Source organism: Sturnira hondurensis, unplaced genomic scaffold (genome assembly GCF_014824575.4).
Source record: "Sturnira hondurensis isolate 20B ecotype Veracruz unplaced genomic scaffold, ASM1482457v3 Scaffold0011291, whole genome shotgun sequence".
NCBI lineage: Eukaryota > Metazoa > Chordata > Mammalia > Chiroptera > Phyllostomidae > Sturnira > Sturnira hondurensis.
In genome coordinates, this window is record NW_028083922.1 from 4,323,585 (window position 1) to 4,342,743 (window position 19,159).

At 44.2% G+C, this 19,159-nt stretch overlaps 1 protein-coding gene across 3 annotated transcripts in view; it reads right to left on the minus strand.

The window, feature by feature from the left end:
* KLHL32 (kelch like family member 32) overlaps nt 1-19,159 on the minus strand; it is a 188,341-nt gene that overhangs the window by 81,259 nt on the left and 87,923 nt on the right. For all 3 annotated transcript variants that reach the window (XR_005068474.1, XM_037059738.1, XM_037059737.1), the window contains one exon: nt 9,533-9,631. Coding sequence is in view for 2 of the 3 variants with exons in the window: in XM_037059738.1 (XP_036915633.1) it covers nt 9,533-9,631 (99 nt within the window). In the remaining variant the exon portion in view is untranslated. The remainder of the gene's footprint in view (nt 1-9,532; nt 9,632-19,159) is intronic.

The following is a 19,159-nucleotide window of genomic DNA, read 5'->3' on the forward strand; positions in this document are numbered from 1 at the left end:
TAACTACTATGAAAAACAGCGTGGAGTTTCCTCAAAAGTTAAAAAGAACTACCAAATGATCCAATGATTCTACTTCTGAGTAGTTATCTGAAGCAAATGAAAATCCTAAGTCAAAAAGATATATGCAAACCCCATGTTCACTGCAGCATTATTTACAATAAACATGGCATGGAAACAACCTAAGTATTCATTCACAGATAAATGGACAAAGATATTGAGTCCAATCATTGTTCATGTAATGAGAATGGTTTACACAACATCAATGTAACCTGGCAGCCAAGGAGAATGGACTGGAATGTGCATGCATGAATGATAACTTCACTGTACTGGTCAGTGGGGGAAATAGATGCCAAGGAGTGAGGATGTTGTAGTGTGTGGCAGTTCCCTTCAAAATGACTGAGCATGACTTCCGGTCAAGATGGAGGCATAGGTAAACACAGCTTGCCTCCTCACACAACCACAGCAAAAACTATAACTACACTACAAAACAACTATCACCCAGAATCATCAGAAAATCAAGCTGTATGCAAGTCCAACAAGCAGGGAATTAAAGAAGTCACATTCACCCAGGTGAGTAGGAGGGTAGGAAATGAGCTGAGACGTGGAGATATGGAAAGGGCAATCCCACACTCATGTGTGATGGATGAAAATCAGGAGGGATACCTTGGGAGTGAGGGATCCTGGGCCTACACCAGACCACCCAGCCCAGGGTTCCAGTGCCAAGAAGATAAGTCCCCGTAACTTCTGGCTATAAAAATCAGTGGGGGTTGGGGTGGCAGAAGAAACTACAGGATTTTCAGACATCTCCTCTTAAAGGGCCCACAACAGACTTTGGACGTATACAGGGTAACTCCCTCTGGGCTCCAGCACCAGGGCAGCAGCTGGAAGGGCAGCAGCTGGAAGGGCACTAGTAGCATACAGGGAGAAACAAGTATCTGGCATCAGGGTGAGTGCCCAGGGGAGAGCTTCCTCCCAGACAAATCTCCAGAGGCCAGGCAGTGACACCGTCCCCTTTCTGAGCCCTTCCCCACAAAAAGGCAACTCCATATTGGAGACTCCATCAACCTAGTTCACATGGATTTCCCCACCCTGGCAACTACCTAAGGCTCTACCCTATTCCAACTTACCAGCATGCTTTTCTATAATAGGTCACGCTCCTAAGACAGGGAGTCAATGCAGCTCTACCCAATGCTTAGAAAGAAACACAGGGAGGCTGTCAAAATGAGAAGACAAAGAAATATGGCCCAAATTAAAGACAAGAACAAAACTCTGGAAAATAAAAACTAAACAAAGTGGAAACAAGCAATCTATCAGATGCAGAGTTCAAAACACTGGTTATAAGGATGCTCAAGAAACTCACTGGGTACTTCAACAGCATAAAAAAATGCAGTCAGAAATAAAAGCTACACTAAGGGAAATAAAAAAGAAAAGTACAGGGAACCAACAGTGAAGTGGAGGAAGCCAAGAATCAAATCAATGATTTGGAAAATCAACTTTGTGGATGTCAGATAGCCTCTTCCCCCAGCTACCTGTGGCCTTGCCAAATGGACTCTGGAACTGAGTGGCTACAGTGACAAGAATGAGGTTAGGTGCAGGCTCAGCAACACGGACTCCCACCCACTAAGGCTGATGGGACTCTAGCCCCTCCTGGGTGCCCAAACGGCCAACAGCGGAGATCAACACTGAGTCCTCCACATGGTACCAGATCCCAGGGAAGCCAGCCGCCTTCCGATGGCAGGCTGATCCCACTTCAGTCAGGGGCGAGGTAGAAACCTCTTCTCTCTGGAACAGACAGGTTAGAGGTTTACTGTCCCTGCCCACAACGATCTCACCAAACTCACCATCCATGGAATTATAAAATGCCTTTTCTCATCAACAGATAGGCCATATAACACTGCTTCTGACCAAGAAACGAATTGTACAACGAGTAATGTGTGGCATTCAGCTCCCGTCTGGGGAATGCACTGGTATTGCCATGTTCTCCATTACTCTGAGGCAGGTGGCCCACTGTGATGGCAGGGCCTTCTCACTACTCAGCACGGCACTAGGCACGCGGGGACACCTCGCAGGGCGGGGCCCGTGGCTCCTGGATGTGTCTGTGCTCCGAATCAGTGACCAGCAATGAGGGGGTTCAAAGTTCAACTCAGGCACACACCCTGGGAAAGCTTTCCTGAGATGGAGTCCCCCCAAAGCACACACGCTCAGATGGAGTGGGGTGCTCCTATATCACCCTGTACCCCTTTATCAAATCCTGAGTACACTTTACTGAAATTACCTGCCTACACATTTTCTCCCTTTGCCTAAAATTTAAAGTGCTCAAGGGCAGGAAATGCCTTGTCCATCTTCGTATTCCAAAAAGTTAGCACAGTGCCTGTCACATACACAACAGTCAATAAATATTTGTTAAACTTATCATAAAAGCATAAATTCAATGGGTAAAGCTAATGGAAGACTGACTTACTAACACGGGGGTGGGGAAAAGTCAGTTTACAACTGTGAGTTTAGAGAAACGCAGAGTTTATTCTTGTATTATTATGCATTTATTATTGTATTCTTTTTCATTCAAGCAACTATAAACCTACCTTTGCCCCACCCTGTAAACTTTCCTCCCATAACATAAAACTTCAAACATTAAAAGTAGGAAAATGTTACAGAATGGAAGCACCACTAACTCTCTCAATACATACCCCTGTGGACGGCACTTTGTCCACTCCCCCGACCCCTGCTCAGTTCCTGTGTTCCTGTCCTAATCCACCAGGAGGCAGAATTTGGAGACGTGATCTTTGGTAGATAATGAGGCTTAGATGAGGTCATGAGGGTGGGGCCCTCTGGAAGCAATTAGTGTTCTTATCTGTTACACCAGGGAGCTGGCTGTTATCTGGACATGAGGACCCGAGGACCAGAGGGCTGTCTGTGAGCAGGGAAGAGGGCCCTCCCCAGAGCCCGACTGACCACGCTGGCTCTGGCTACACCACAGCCACTCAGTTCAATAACCCATTTGACAGGGCCATGCATTAAGTGTTTAATAAATAAACCTCTGGTGTTTCCATCCCCTGTCTGTGGTATCTGGCTGTGGCAAACACCAACACATACTGAGCTCAAACAATGCGAAGGCCAGGAGGGAGGGTTCGATATAAAGAGGTGTAAGGCATGACCCCACCCAGAAGCACCCAGCAATATCACTGGATTCATAAGACATATCCCAACCATGTGAAACCCACGAGGGAACTGATGCAAATGCAGCACTCCAACACTCTCAGCTCCTGAAAGGCCATTTCAAGGATCCAGTGTTTCTTGAGTGGAAAAAAATTTTTCTTAGTAAAAGATCAATGAAATTGTCATTTATGTAAAAACCCCAAAATATCCAAAAATCCTATGAAACACATGAGAGAATAACAGTCTTAAAACCTCTGCACCTCCAATGTAGAGAGAAACACAACTATTACATGGCAACCCCTCCGTGTACAGCTAAGCGCAGACAAGGGATGACTAATGAGCATCCGTCACAGAGAAGGAAGTGCTTCCTGCCTCCCGCTCCTTGTGCGTGCTTGGCTTCCGGATGATAAATAGAAAAAACTTTGGCTTGGCTTTACTTGATGATCCAAACATGCAAACTGTAAATAGAGCAACGCCTACCATCTGGGGGAATGATCTCATATGCTTGTAAAAGCAGAGAACAAATGACGAAAAACAAAAACAAGAACCACACAAACAAAACACCCCTCTCCGTTCCCCTTGCGGGGACGGAGGCTCTACCTGGAGCACTTGGGTCCCTCTCCTCTCACATCCCAGCGGCACGGCTCCTCTTTCAGGTCACGTCTCTCACATGAAAGTGCTCAACTAATGCTGCTTAATGACAAATTAATGTCCATGAATAAAAAATACACCTCGAATAGCATAGAGTAATTTGCCATTACAATATCATCATTGGACATGCCCCTGGTTTAATACGATGTATTTAATTCATAACCTAATGAGTGATATATAAAAAGAGGGAGATGAACCCTGCAATTACATTTATGTGAGTCTGTCACCTTATTTGTAAAACCTTAGAGTCATTTACATTCAAATTAGAACAAATGAGTGATTTCACAAAGTGCAGTGATAAATGACCACAGCAGCCCAAGACAAAACTGTATTTCCTGTGAGCACATTAACAGTGTCCTATTATTTGTTAAAAATTACAATGCGTATTGCCCAGTGTGGTGTGAATAATGACTTTTTTACTGATTAGGTCAGAAGACTAATATGTACCAAAATAAATAATTTTTCTTTTCATTTTTTCCCCTGATTTTTGCTTTAAATTAACTACTGACTTCTGGTGGGTTCACACTGCCACCTGCTGCCTAGGAAGAGAACTAAACGTGTGTTCCTATAAAAGGAGTTTATTCATCACTTTGGTGGTCTTGTTTGCAAAGTCTCCTTGATGGGTCCTTTCTTATCAATATATTTAAATTGCATATCATGATAGAGGGTGATGTTTGGTGGACAAAAACAACACTGGATAAACAACAGAATATACTACTTGCTACTTGAGGGAGGTGACATGAAATGTACAAACTTTCTTTAAAAAGCTAATTACAAAAAAAGACATTTTCAGCACATCACATGTCACCTAATGCATTACTTTGGGGGGCTACAACACCAAGTGCAGTGGTCACTACCCCTGATTGCACCACACTGCGTGTCGGGAGAGGAGAGGGTGTGCGTGTGTGAGGTTCCCCCGCTCCTGCCCCTCAGTACCATCTAGAGGAGACGACGGAAAGGCTCTGCCTGTCACTCAGGATCTTCACTACCTAGTCTCCTCCCTTAATGGCAAGTGTCAACATGAAAGGAAGGCTTAGGGTCCAGAACACAGCAGGCTAGAAAAGGCACTAGTGGGAGAGAAACCGGCCTGGCCTTGGAGATGAGACTAGAAGGTTGTAGGTAAAACAATGGGTCTGAATGGTGAGCGGAGGAGCTAGAGGAGGTTCCCAGACTCTAGAGCAGGGGCGGCAAACTCACCGTCACCAGGGGCCACATCAGCCTCGTGGTTGCCTTCGAAGGGCTGAATGTCATTTAGGACAGTATAAATGTAACTACGCCTTAACAGTTAAGCGAGAGCCTGGCACTGCTGCCTGGTAGAAACAAATTGCCAGGCAGGATAAAACAAGGTGGAGGGCCGGATTCGGCCGCGGGCCTTGGGTTTGCCACCTGTGCTCTAGAGCAATATCCTATCAACACCCTAGTTCTGAATTCAAGTTTTTCCACCTGTAAAAAAAATTCACCTGCGTTAAGGGATTACTTAGCAGAGGAAAAACAGGGATCCTTGTGTCAAACACTCAGTACAAATGGGCCCTCCATAAATGAGGGCTGCCTTCCCTGGGAAAGATAACGATGGCCCTGGGGAATGTGGTTTGGCACCAGAGGCTAGAGGTGAGCAGACTCCATCACAGGAGACTGTGATCTCATCAGAACCTACAACCCACACTGGTGAGAAACTGAAGGGAAGAACAATGGTAATGGAGAAAATGGTGAGGTCTGACAGATATTCGGGAGGCAGCATCAACCCAACTTGCCCTGGCTGGGGTGGCTCAGTTGGTTGGAGCCCCGTCCCATAGACCAAAAGGCTGTGAGGTTGATTTCTGGTCAGGATGCCTACCCAGGTTGTGGGTTCCAACCCTGGTTGGGTGCATATGAGAAGGCAAACAAATGACGTTTGTCTTCCACTTCAGTGTTTCTCTTTCTCTTTCTCTCTCTCTCTCTCTTACTTTCTCTCTTCAAACGACGAAAAAAAATTTCCTCGGGCGAGGATTTTAGAAAATGGAAAAGAAAGCAACCCAACTTGATAACTGACTGGATATGGTGATGCTGAAGGAGCCTAACACTACGTCCAAACTTCTAGACAACTGGTGGACTGATGGGACATCAATAGAGCAAGGGAAGATTTTCTCATGTTAATTCTGAATTGCCTGTGTGATATTTACGTGAAGATACTTAGAAGCTAGTATTATTTTTTAAAAGGCCAGGAAAAATCAGAGTTCAGGAAACAATCTGAATTCAAAAGGTTCGTAGTGCTTCTCTGCCGGATGGACACAGCCAAACCACTGCATCTGTAGCCCCTCACTGCGGAGGCGGGCTGCAGAGACTCCTTACAGGGCTGTCCGACTCGTGGCCTGAGGCCTGTGTGCACCCCAGGATGGCTATGAATTCGGCCCAACACAAAATCGTAAATTTACTTAAAACCTTAGGAGATTTTTTTGTGATTATGCACTGCAATGTAGTTAACATGCGGCCCAAGACAACGCTTCTTCTTTCAGTGTGGCCCAGAGACACCAAAAGGTTGGACACCCCTGCAAAGATTTAAAGCTGAATGGACACATACTCTGAAAAGCAAGGTAATTCATGCATATTACTGGACCCATTTTAAAGACCATAATTGCTCTTTAATGAACTGGTGCATCTTTCTGCTAAAATTTTAAGAACAGCACAATGGATAAGGAAGAAAGCAGAGAGAGGAAAAGGGAATGAAGCATTCGGATTTACTTGGGACTGGATCTCAGAGAGCAAATAAAAGTCCAATAGGTCATGCTTATTAATAATGTACCAAAAGGACAGTTTGCATAGGAGAGGCCTATGAAATTCCACTGCAAAGGGGTTGGAAAGGACACAGACTCACAGATTTGTTTGCAAATCCCTTACCTTGGGATGAGGACCATAGCAGCCACTGCCCACGTCCACCCCCATTAATTAGCATCATTTTCACTGCCAGCCTCCCTGTTTACTCCATAAGCATGCACTGAGAACCTGCATGTTCTCAGAGACAGGCCGTGTGAGAGGGCCTAGGAGCTAAAAAGGAAGAAGGCAAGAGCCTCATCAGCCTGGGAGGCTAATTTAACGGTTGCCCCTAATGACACAGAAGGGATCTGCTTGTGCAGGTCAGGGCCGCTGCCCTCAGCAGCCTTCCAGAGGAAAAAAAAAAAAAACAAGAAAAAGGAGCCCACACAGTGGCCTGAAGGTGTCCCCTGCCTTTGCTGGGGCAGCAGCAATTACGCACGTGCAGAAGAGCTGCCGGCCAAGGCAACAGCTGGCAGCTGGGAGGCTCAGGGAGGCTTGGGGCTGGGAGGCAGTTCCTGAGTATCCACCAAGGGGTGCCCCTTGGAGGTCCTTTTTAATGAGCCCTGGAGGACAACAGAAGGAGCTAGGAGTAAAGGTCTCCCTTCACACCTCTGGAAGAAAAGCCAGAGAAATGCAATGGTAATTCGAAGGCAACAGAATAATACCAGGCATTCTAGTGAGGAGAATGGCTCCGCAAACTCCTGGTTGGAAAAAGTACTAAATAAGGATGGAGAAGTAGCCTTGATTGACAGAAATAATTTCCAAGTGCATTTCAAGCACTGAAGTTTATTCGTGTGAACAAAAAATATTTTATAGACTCAATAAAATGGTCCTATATGAAATAAAAATTCATTTGAGCAATAATACAAAAGAATGTAAATAGGTACTGTTATAAGACTGTGTCAAAATCTAAAAGCAGACTGACACAGTCTAGTAGTTTTATAATCCCCAAACAGGGGCAGGGTATATGTTTTTAAAAGACTGGCCTAGTGAACTTTTCTACATACACATGGTTTTGGTTCTCTTTCAGTCAAAGTTTCCTTCCACACACTGGACGTCCTGCAACAATCACAGATAAAGTGGGAAAGTAAAGTTACACAAGAGAATGAAATGAAACCTACTGGAGGAACAAAGTGAGAATGCAACCACTGCTCAAGCAGGCTAATAATAAATGAAGAGTCCACAGAATATATGTGCACGCCAGCCACATATTTTTCTCAGTAACATAATGAACTGCAAGCATTAAATTCCTAAGTAAACAGTCACTTGGTATTTCAACAAACTCACCTGATGGGGTAAGGGAAAATATTTATGAACTTCTACTGTTCGTCTGGAATTCTCATTTATAGAAAGGTGTTTATAAGTACACACACACACACACACACACCCCTGTATACACACACTACTTTCACGTGCGTTGTGATAAAGCAGCACGATAATGAAACTGGTCAACACATATCATTGATTATACGTGTCACGGAAAAAGTGAATCAGGTGACGATTCTGAAAGCTCGAGTTGCAATATTTGATGTAGAAATGTCAAATAAATGTAATTTCAATTTCACAAGTCAAATATACACCTTTGAAGTCATGTAACCTTTCTATGTTATTCCCATTTGCTACTTGCAGAAAGGGATTTAAAACAGCTCTCCCATATCACCCGCCGATATTGAGGGGAAAATGAGGTAAAAATAGTTAAACATTTACTATTAGATTAGATGTGCTGAGATGATGATAAAACTCCCATATACTCTATTTGAATTGCTCTTTAGTTGAACATGGCTGCCTTCCTCACACCATCGCCTGGGAAGCGCTGGCTCCTATTTCCCACTGTTGCTGGGAAGATGCAATGAGATGACAGGGCAGGAAGAGCTTTGGAAACTACCTAGTAACTAACAGAAGTCAACAATAAAGGCCATATTTAGAATTAGAGAAAAAGATTAGGAAGGAAGTAAAATAACTGAGCAGGAACCCAACAGAAATTTCCTGTTTACTTATGTCATATGCACTACGATAGTAGAATTAAAGTGTGTGGATTTATCATTTCTTAAATTTATATTCACTGTTGTTATACTGCTGTAATAAATGCAAGCAAAATTCAAACAAGTGGAGGAAATGGGAGAGCCCCAAGGTAGAGAATTAGTACTTCTCATTTATCTCTGTGAAATAAAAAGCTTCATGGCCATACTGTCTGCTCAGAAATCCCCTATCTTTTTATCGAGACAAAGACTTTTCATCCAGGAAGAAAAAAATGGTCTTTGGAGTCAGGAAGGCCCTCCATGTCACGTCGGACAAGCTGGGCACATTTCAAATCTCTGATTTTTCAACTATAAAAATGTGGAAAGTTTCTGAGGACTAAACACAAAAAGTCTGTGAACTCACAGTAGATTTTTTGCCCTCCCCCTCACAGCCTTCCAGATCACCCCCACCAATCAGGAGAAGAATGCACAGGTCACTCATCATTTTCCAGCATTATTGCCTGGGAAGTACATGTGGTGATTAATTATCTATGATGCTGGATATGTTAGCTTCTGTTACTGAAACCTTCAACGACTCTCCGATTTTCTATGCATCTGTGGTTACTTCACTGTGGAAACCAGACAACACTGCTTCCAATGAAGATCCATCCCAGCGTCATCTTTCTGCTCCATCAGTGAACCCTGGGCATGGTTGTTGAGTTACTCTATTGCCCAAGGGTGGAGGGGAGCTGGGGTGGGCAGGCAGGGTGGGGGAAAGGAGACAGGACATGACAGCTGCAGCGGGCTCCTAGGAGCCTCTCGGCTTATGTCCTACAGAAATTCTACCAGCACAGGCCCCAGGTTCCCACCTTCCATTTTACCAGTCACTCACTGGGCTTCAGTTGGTGGGGCACACAGCTGTTAACTGCAGAGGGAAATGATGTGAAGGGCATATTTGCAGGGTGCAGCTCACATACCTGGATGAGATAGTGGGAACACAAATTGAGAAGCTCCAAGAGCTGCAGGTGACTGCCAGCTGCCAACACATCCTGGATCACACCTGGCTCCAGCAAAATCTGTTTTTAATTAAAAAAAAAAACGTAGCTGTTACATTAAAACCAATGCTTGCTTAAGATGAAAATATTTTGCTATATTTAAATTGTTGCTTAACATGCTATCTCTGAAGTATGAAAAAAGAACTGACTTCCATAATAATAAGGGAATCAGTTATTTTTCACATTCTGATTAATGAGCTGTGGCCCTCACTCGAACAACTGAGTTCTCATTTCCAATACTCATCTCCTATGTGCAAGGCTGTGCACTTATTTTCATAGGAGAATATAAATATTTGCAAAGAACAATACAATAGTCTTGAAATTTACTTGTGTTGGATGTAATCTCATAATATTAAAAAACAAAATTTAGTTATTCCAGTATACTTCAGAATTTTGTAACAGTATGGTTAACAGGTATTTTAGGGAGAGAGGCTTATGTTTCTCCTTGTAGTATGAGACAAGAAGTGGATATTGTTTTATTTGACTTGTAAATCCAACAATAATAAATTTCAACCACAAACTTTCATTTTTCTCTTTCTCGATCTCAGATTCTTGAATGCTTTCTATTTCAAATGCAAAAGGAAGAAAGAACATCTTCATCACACAAATACATCACAGAGAAGTAAAACCTCCCAAATGTGCTGGTGATATCAATTCTTCATTTTTTTGAAATCCAACTTAGTGCCTCCTGGTGCCAGCTCTTGAGCTGCTGAAGAGGGCTGCAGACAAACCCACAACCACGTTGAGTAAATTTACTTCATATGAATGACTGATCGACACAAGGAGGCCTTAGTGCTGCTTCCGACAGTTTAACTCATTTCCCACTTCCCAAGCCCACTGGTTCCCTGAGTGGAGTCTCTGGAGCAGCAGCTTCAGCATCCCTGGCACCTTGTGAAAACCGCAAGTCCTTGGGTGCCTCCCCAGACTTAACTGTATCAGCAGCTTGCAGAGCAGGGCCCAGAAACTGGTGTTTCAAGGAGCCCCCTGGTAGTTCTGATACCCCGGCTGGCATGCAGAACACTGGTGTGGTCAGTTCACTCCCATTCTACTATTTTCTCATGTGCACCTCTCTCCACCCTCTTCTCCTCATTCCAACCTCGTGATCTTTCAAAGGCTCTCACCACCACGTCTACCAGCCTCCTGCCCACATCTGCATCAGCCCGTTTTGCCACTTGTGCACGAGATCCCAACCCCTTCTGTCTGCAACTGTCCCCTCTGCTCTTTCTACTGGGTGGTAATTCCCCACCAGCATACAAATATGCATCACAGCCTTAATCTTAAGAAAAAAAATACCCTCCCTTGATTCCATAGTTTCTTTCATGCTCTCCTTCATAAAAAAGTTCCCCAGGAACATTGTCTATACAAAATGCCACTATTTGTTCTACTATGTTCTCTCTTGGACCCATCTCTGTTGAGTTTTGTTCACACTGTTCCTCTAAAAATGCTCTGGGCCAAGGTCGCCGGTGACCTCCAACTCCAATGGCCAAATCCCATGGCCATTTCTCAATAATTAATCTTACTCAAGCCAGCAGCAGTTAGCAAAGTTGACTGCTCACCTTCCGGAACAACGTCTGCCCTTGCTTCTGGCAGAGCGCTCCCTCTGCTGCTTCCTTGTACTTCACTAGCTGCCCCTCTCCATCCCCTTCCCACCCTGAGGCTTTGGAGATGCCCAGAGCTCAGCTCCCAGATCTCTTCTTCCCTCTCTCCACTCACTCTGTGGATGACCATGGAATCCCATGGCTCTAAAACTATCTCCATGCCAGGCCCTGGCCGGATAGCTCAAGTGTATTAGAGTGTCACCCCCATATGCCAAGGTTGTGGGTTCTAAGTGCAGTCAGGGCACACACAAGATTAAATCAATGAGTGCAGAGATAACTGGAACAACAAAGTGACGTTTCTCTCTCTCTCCCTTCCTCTTACTCTCTCTCCCCCTCAGGAAAAAAAACAATAAATAAAAATAAAAATAAAAAAAGCTATCTATACTTCAATTGTACTCAAGTTGGCATCTCCAGCCTAACCTCACCCTCGAACTCCAGACTGTTACATCCGACTGCCTGAGTGGCATCACCACTTGAATGCCTACCAAGGAGCTCAAACGGAACACGCCCATTCTGAACTCTGAACCTCTCCACCAGCCTCCAAACCTGCTCCCGGCCCAGCCCTACCATCTCAGCAAGCAGCGACTCTCAGGCGTGCAGGCCAAACCCAGTCACTCCCGACTGCTCTGGTTGGCCTCCTATCTCACACCGGATCCACCATCCGCTCCTGTGCACTCTATCTCCAAAACTGTGCCAGATTCCAATCACCACTCAGTACTATTTCCGTCAATATCACTCCAGTCCAATCCACTGTCTTCCTGGCTGTGACACAAAGGCCTGCTAACTACTGAACTTCCTCCTTTGCCCCCTACTTAAAATCAATCAAATTGGTCCTTGAACACACACATAAAATTATGTCACTCCTGTATTCGACGCTCTCCGATACACTCTCCAATGACTTTTTATCTCATTTAAAAAAAATCCAAATTCCTCACTGTAACACAAAAGGTTCTTTGGATACACTGAGCAGAGGACCCTGGTGTTTACAGCTAGCTGTTTTCTCTTCCTGGGTCGCTCCTCCTCAGGATGTCAGTGTGGCTCCCTCAGGTCCTTCACACCTCTTTTCAAACGCCATCCTACCTGAAAGACCCTCTGGACCTTCCTGTGTAAAGTAGTGCCCCCCTCCCCAGCGCTCCACATTCCCTGTATCCTCCGTCTGCTTTATTCTTCTTCATAGCACTGTGACTACCCCTTGACATAATACACATTTTTATTCGTCTATTTGATTCTTTTCTGCTTCTCCACTCAAAGGATATAAAATCCAGAAAAGCAGGGACTTGATCTATTTTTGTATCCACAGCCCTTAAAACAATGTCCAACATATAGTACTTAATATTAGTGAATTTATTTTATAATAAAATTATAGATAAATCAATGTATCTCTAAGTGTATTTTTAAATTCAGAATTAATTTTAATTCATCTCTCCTGTTAATTAATTAATCTAACTGGAGAGGAAGGAGAACTGTAAGTAATATTTCTGAACGACCTGAAGAAGTGAAGAAGTTGAGCATATGTGGTAAAAAGACCAACACTCATCTTATTAACCTGAGAAGTCTTTATAGCTCCTTTTGTACCCGGTCAGAAGAGGAACCTGAATTTCCCCAACTCCTCCAGGGGAGAGGCTTTGACTGACACTCAGGAAATGATTGCAGCCCCCCACACAGGAGCAAGGATGCAGCATTCCTGCAGAAGAGGCATGGCCTAAGGCACAGGATGGGGAATAGATGGATTAGAAAGGTTGCTCTCAGGCTTTAAATCCTGTCAGCTGTGCTTATTTCACAGGACTGGCGTTCGCGATAACCTCCAAGGCTCGGGAATGCCCAGCACAAAGGCAGATATCACAGAGAGACAAGACGAAGCCTCCACAGCTTGTGCGCCGGGTCCAGCAGGTTCACCTCGGGAAACCCGCACATGAAAGACCCACGCCAGTGTGCTCTCTTTCTTCGCCTCTTGTTTTACTGTTCTGTAGTTTGTTTTTCTCTCATTACAACATAAGTTTTTCTAAAAGATGCTTTAGCCAAGAAAATCCCTAAGTGCTTTGAAAGGCCACACTTTGAAAAACAAAACAAAACCCTACCAGGAAAGCGGAGTCTGGCTTATGGAAACAGGCAGCGTTTGCGAGCCTCACTTGCGCTCAGGCACACAGGGGCGTCCAATCTGCAGCCCGCAGGCCACAGGCAGCCCAGGATGGCTGTGAACGTGGCCCAACACAAAATCGTATATTTACTTAAAGCATTATGAGACTTTTTTTGGGATTATGTGTTGCAATGTATTTAACGTGTGGCCCAAGACAACTCTTCTTCTCCCAGTGTGGCCCAGAGATGCCAGAAGGTTGGACACCCCATGAGTCTTTTCAATTTCGCTTCATTGATCTTTGGTGACTGGTTGTTCTAATGCATTTTCCCAGGGAATTTGTGTCTGTGTAGGAATACAAAGTTTCCCTGGCCTCACAATGCACAGTATGGTGAATCTCTCACCTGCCCAGAACAACAGCCTGAAGAAGAGACCCCTGTGGAAGGATGGGATGGCAAACGTGCCTGTTTACGGAGGACAACTAAGGAAGCTAAGTCCACACCCTGCGAAGCCTATGTTGGCCACACGGAGGCCTTTCAGTAACAAACACCCATCAGTATCTGGTCCGGCACTCAACTCAGGACAGATGGGAGCAAAGGCCACTCGAGGAACACCTACAGGAAGAGAGGCTGTCCCCAGAGAGCTCAGAGCACAGAGTGGTGAAGTGGGAGCCAATGGTTAGTGCCTTGACACATCCACTCACTCACCAAACTGGAGGAGCTCAGGTTAGAGGGAGGCACCAACTATGCACAAGGCATGTGTGAATAACAACAGACATTGAGAAATACAAGGTGGAAAAACCCAGTGGTCCGAGCTGCAATGGGAAGGTGGAAAACATTACGGACACCTAACTGGGCTGGGCATGGCTTCTGCTCCGTGACACGCCCCCTTGAGTGGAGGCAGGTTAGACAAAGAGGGTTGCTGCAACCCTAGGTGGGGCTGGAGTGCCTCTGTACGGAATATTCTGTCTCTGCCACCACCCACATCTGACGTTCAGGTGGCAGAATACAGCGGGCCGAAGTTGAAAGGGGGGAACTGGACAGTGCTAGCCAGGGAGGTGACAGTCTCATGACGGAACCTCTCCTGCATCTTGTGGCAAGCTAGGTCACGTGAACTGTGGAGAGGCCCACCGCTGACTCCGACCCCAAATGCTGAGATGCTCTACTCATTTTGATCAACTTGGAATAAGATTTGGCAGGTGACTGTGGTCAGGGGGACAAAGCAATAGAGGTAAAAGCGACAATTGCAGTAGGAGATGGTGGTCTCTAAAGATACCAGTGAGGTTACTGCATGTGAATTCAGCAGTGGAGACATCTGGCTGCCCCCTGGAGGAGGCGCTCTTGAATACTTAGTGCAAATGTGTCCTCTGGCCACCGATACAGGCAGGGCTGGCGAGTGAATAGTTGAAACTGTGCGATCTCTAAAGAGGGCCCTTCAAACTGGAATGCTGGGGCTCCTGGTCCAGCAATATTCTCAGGCAGGACATGGGACCAAAAACAAATGGAAGAGGAGTGGGGCGACTCAGGGGACACTCTGCACAAGGCGTGATGAGAAGGGCCCTCCCCATCAGTGCCCAGACCTCACCTGGCTGACTCTGACTCCGAGGGTGGGGCACATGGACCCCGTGGCATCCCTGTCTTTCCTCTTCAGCTCCCCCTCCCACATCACCAAACATCCACTCTCTCAAATCTACCTTGTTGTTCTTTTTCTTCTCTTTATCTCCCCCGCCCCTTTTATTGCTTCTTGGACTAGATGCCAGTAGGGACTGTCTTTAATCCTCATGGCAAGTCTCAGTGTGACCTTCTTTCCTGCCTCATGAACAGGTAAGTCAGTATCTTGAAGACATTCTGTATCCCCTGTCTTCAAGGCTATCTTCCTCATTTCTTGCTTCAGGGAAGTTTAAATTACAAACTTTCAAATTACTTCCTTGGGGGTTTGTGGATAGAGACGCATGAAGAAGTTCACATGTTAAAGCTAGATAACCAAGGTCTTTCTGAAACACACACTGTGCCCCCAGGAACACAAGCACTTCCACAGGCATTCTGCCACTGAAAACTACAGGTGGTCTAAGGCAATTTATAGGAATAAACTGGCACATTTTCCCTCTATTTTATATTGTGTTTGTTTGGGATTTTTTTTTCTGTATAGTATAGCAAAATGGCAAATTATCACAATTTTGAATTTGTAATCCATCAAGTAAATTAAATACAACAGCATAAATAACTTTTAAATCATATAATCAAGACACGATATAATCTTTGCACAAAGCTCTCCAAGAGACTTCTATAGATGGAAAATGAAACATAAGTTTTAGCTATGAGAAACTCCATCAATGTAATTTTTATTCCAAAGCCATTACACTCAGAATTTTTTTTATCCACAAGGTGGCGCCTGAATTTAAAGCAAAAGGATTTTCTATATTATTCATCTACTGCACCTCTATAACTGGAACCTTAAGTTTCTTTTTAGGAAAGAAAAATAAATCAAGTAAGGATAATAAAACATATGAAATCTACTTTGCAAATGTCTCTATCATTTAAGAAATGTTCATAAATACTTCTGTTGAAATGCTTTATCTGAACAATACTGATTAGAATTCAATAGTTCTCCCTTAAATCCAGTCCCAACACTTAAATGTAGCTCAAACTTTTTGTCCTTGCATCGAGACGCTCTCATGATGTGACCCCAATCTCCTTTTTAAAACTGAATCCATTTCTGCCACTTTATAGGCCCTTTGCTAAATCCACTGTTCGCATTCGGGCAATGCCTTTTCTCCATCTCGAATGTCCTCACCCTTTTTCAATATCTGTATGTCAACACCCTACCCATTCTTCAAGATTCAACTCTAAAGCCATTTCCTATACACAGCTTTGCAAGATCATCTCTCCCTGCAACCACCAAGTGGAATTAATCTCCTGGGACTACGAACTACCACAGACATGTAGTGAACTAAGTCCAGGGCTCTAGGTCACACTGCCTGACTTCAAATCCTGGCTCCTATACTTGCTGACATAATGAGATCAGGAAAACAATTCAACAATATATACCTCAGTGTCATCTGTCCAGGGACAATAATAATACCTATCTCAAAAGACTGTTTTGAGAACCTGAAAAATGCATATGTAGCTCCACAGTTGTGGATGGTTATATGTCAACAAAATGGCTTAAACAACTATGGGTTTTGTTTTTCCCACAAAACCTGGATTAGGCAGCCTGAAGTACAAACAAAGTGGGCTCCTTGTTTCTTTCCTACTTGGCTGATCATAACGTATGGTTTCATGTAACAAAATGGTTGCCATGTCTCTAGACATTGCATCTGCATTCAAAGCAGACAGAAGAGAGAGAGAGCAATAAAACAAAAACAAGGTGCCAGGTAAGTCTGTCACTATATTCACACAACAACAGGTTTTTTACAACCACTGCCATATAGAATCCCATTTACATTTGATCTCTGAGGTCTAGATCATGTGGTTTCTCATACCAGTAAAAGAACCCAGAGAATTGAGTTTTTATGGCTATATGCACTATTGTCCCAAGTCAAATGGAGTACTGTATAAAGACAAAAGGGAATGGATATTGTGTAGGCAATCAAGAGTGTAGACCATGGCTCCCAACACAGTTTCTGTTTATGGTAAATCTGTGATAAATGTTAAATATTATGTTTCTCTTTATGCAGAAAAGTGTTTCTGCCCTGGGTGAGTCACATGCATGTAGCTTATCTCACGTCTTCCCCATGAGACCTTGGTGCGGGTCCATCCTACTTTATAGTCACGGCTGTTGAGCATCCAGCAAGAGCATCTCTGGGATTATTTACTGAAATTCACAGGCTGGAAAAATGCAGTCCCTCAGGGAAATGTTAAAAGTCATCAAAAGCCTTCATAGGGGAGCTGGTCACAGCGAATCCTCACCCAGGACTACCCAATCGAAGGTGTTAAATAGGGACATTTCAACTAACAGTTGTGACAACATATCCAAATAAAGGTAAGCATTGGGCTCAGAGTGGTATATAACACTTTGCACCTTGATTATTAGTATCTTAAGTTAAAAAATCTGCCAGGGCACGTTCTTCCAATCATAATGCCCTTGTACGATTTTCTCAAAGATCTCAATGTCAAACATTTAAATATACAAACTTATTTTCAATTCATGAAAAAGCCATGAACATTTCCATCTATCAGAACATGAAAAAAGAGAAAACCAAGTTTCCAGAATATTTTTAAAGGATGTTAAAACCACAAAGGTAAAACAATAATTAAAATACCGGCGTTAAACATGAAGAAAGGCAGTCTAGAAACCACTTTGAGGTTCTATTATTTTCTTTCACACGTGGACATAGGACCATTCAGTTCATTTGGAATTTCTAAGGCTACAGGCAGGATGCGGATGTATAGCCTTCTCTGAGATGTTGAGAAGAGACCTTAGAATAGATAAGGATTCTAACATTGCATCCCCAGGAAAAGTGCAAGCTGTCCTACAAAAATTTCATTTCTTATCATTCATGCAATTTAAAGGATTTTTCAGTCTATAGACGTTGCTGTTGAAATTGGCTCTTCCTTTCTTATTTTAGAACATGCATACGGATGATGGATTAACTACTCTAGTTAGGTGCTTCAGTAAGGAGAGAGGAAAAAAGTCAAGTGGAATTATTAGTCATGGTGTGATTGGTGCCAAGGCAGCGACCACCAGAGGCTGCTGGTGGAGCACGTCTGGGGATGGACGCCTTGTTTCCTGAAGGTGCAAGATAATTCTTCACATGAAGACACTTGATTCTTTCACATTTTATGGGCCTACCCTACTTTGGGGGGCTCCTTTTCCATTAATGTGATTTTGGCATTTCAAAGCTCTAAGATTAATAGTTCCATCTGCTAGTCATTTCCAACAGAGTTTTCTTCCTTATGTTTAAGTTAACCAAATATATTTCTAGCAAAATGTAAAGATAAATTGTGTATACTCGCATTACATTAAAATGCCCTGATTATTCCAGAAAGCAGAACAATTTTTTCATAGCATCGAATTCTAAGAGAAAGAAGCAGCCCCAGTAATTAAATATAAGGAAACACGATGGTCATTACAGGTTTTAAAAAAAGGTAAATTAGTTGTGAGACTCACGGTTACAACCAGTGCTCTCTCCAGCCTGTTGAATATGGGAGGCTTCGTCCCGCCCGGCTCTCCTAACGAACCGGGCTCCTCCACACGGCGCTAGTTTCTTAAAACGCCAGCGCGGCCCAAGGAGAAACAAGGCTGTGAAACACTGGCGTCCAGAGATGGAAGGTCTCTGAAAGGATGAAGAGGGCCGGCCGATGCTCATGTGTGGTTGGCTGCTGCGGTGCCCCACGAGTGCTAGAGCAGGGACAGAAGCAGGGCGCCCAATGGGCTGATGGCACTGTGGCTGCAATTCATGCCGAGGGAGCAGTGCACGCAGGACCCTGCGGGAGCGCTGGGCTGCGGATGCTGCATTCCACGGGAGGAAGCTGTGAATAACTCTCGTATGAAAAGGTACACCACTAATATCCAACGCCATGCTCATTTGGGGAACTCCTCGCACTTGCTTTGTAAAGAATGGAGGTGAAAGCACGACTCTTGCGTCGGCGGTAGGAACTCGGGCAAGTCATGTTTGGTGTTGGCATCCTGGTACAGAAAGGATGGCCAGCACCTACTTTCACAGGGTCTGCATGAGGGCCAAACGAGACAACCCAGGCAAATTCGTAGAAAAACGTCTGGCACATTTTACAGGGTAAAAAAAAAATGTAGCTGCTATTATTATTTCGTTGTTGTTCTTAATTCTGTGAAAAAACACATCTACCTCACACCCCTATTTCTAGTGTTTATACACTGCCTGCTACATGTCAGGTACATGTGAGGTCATTTCATACATGT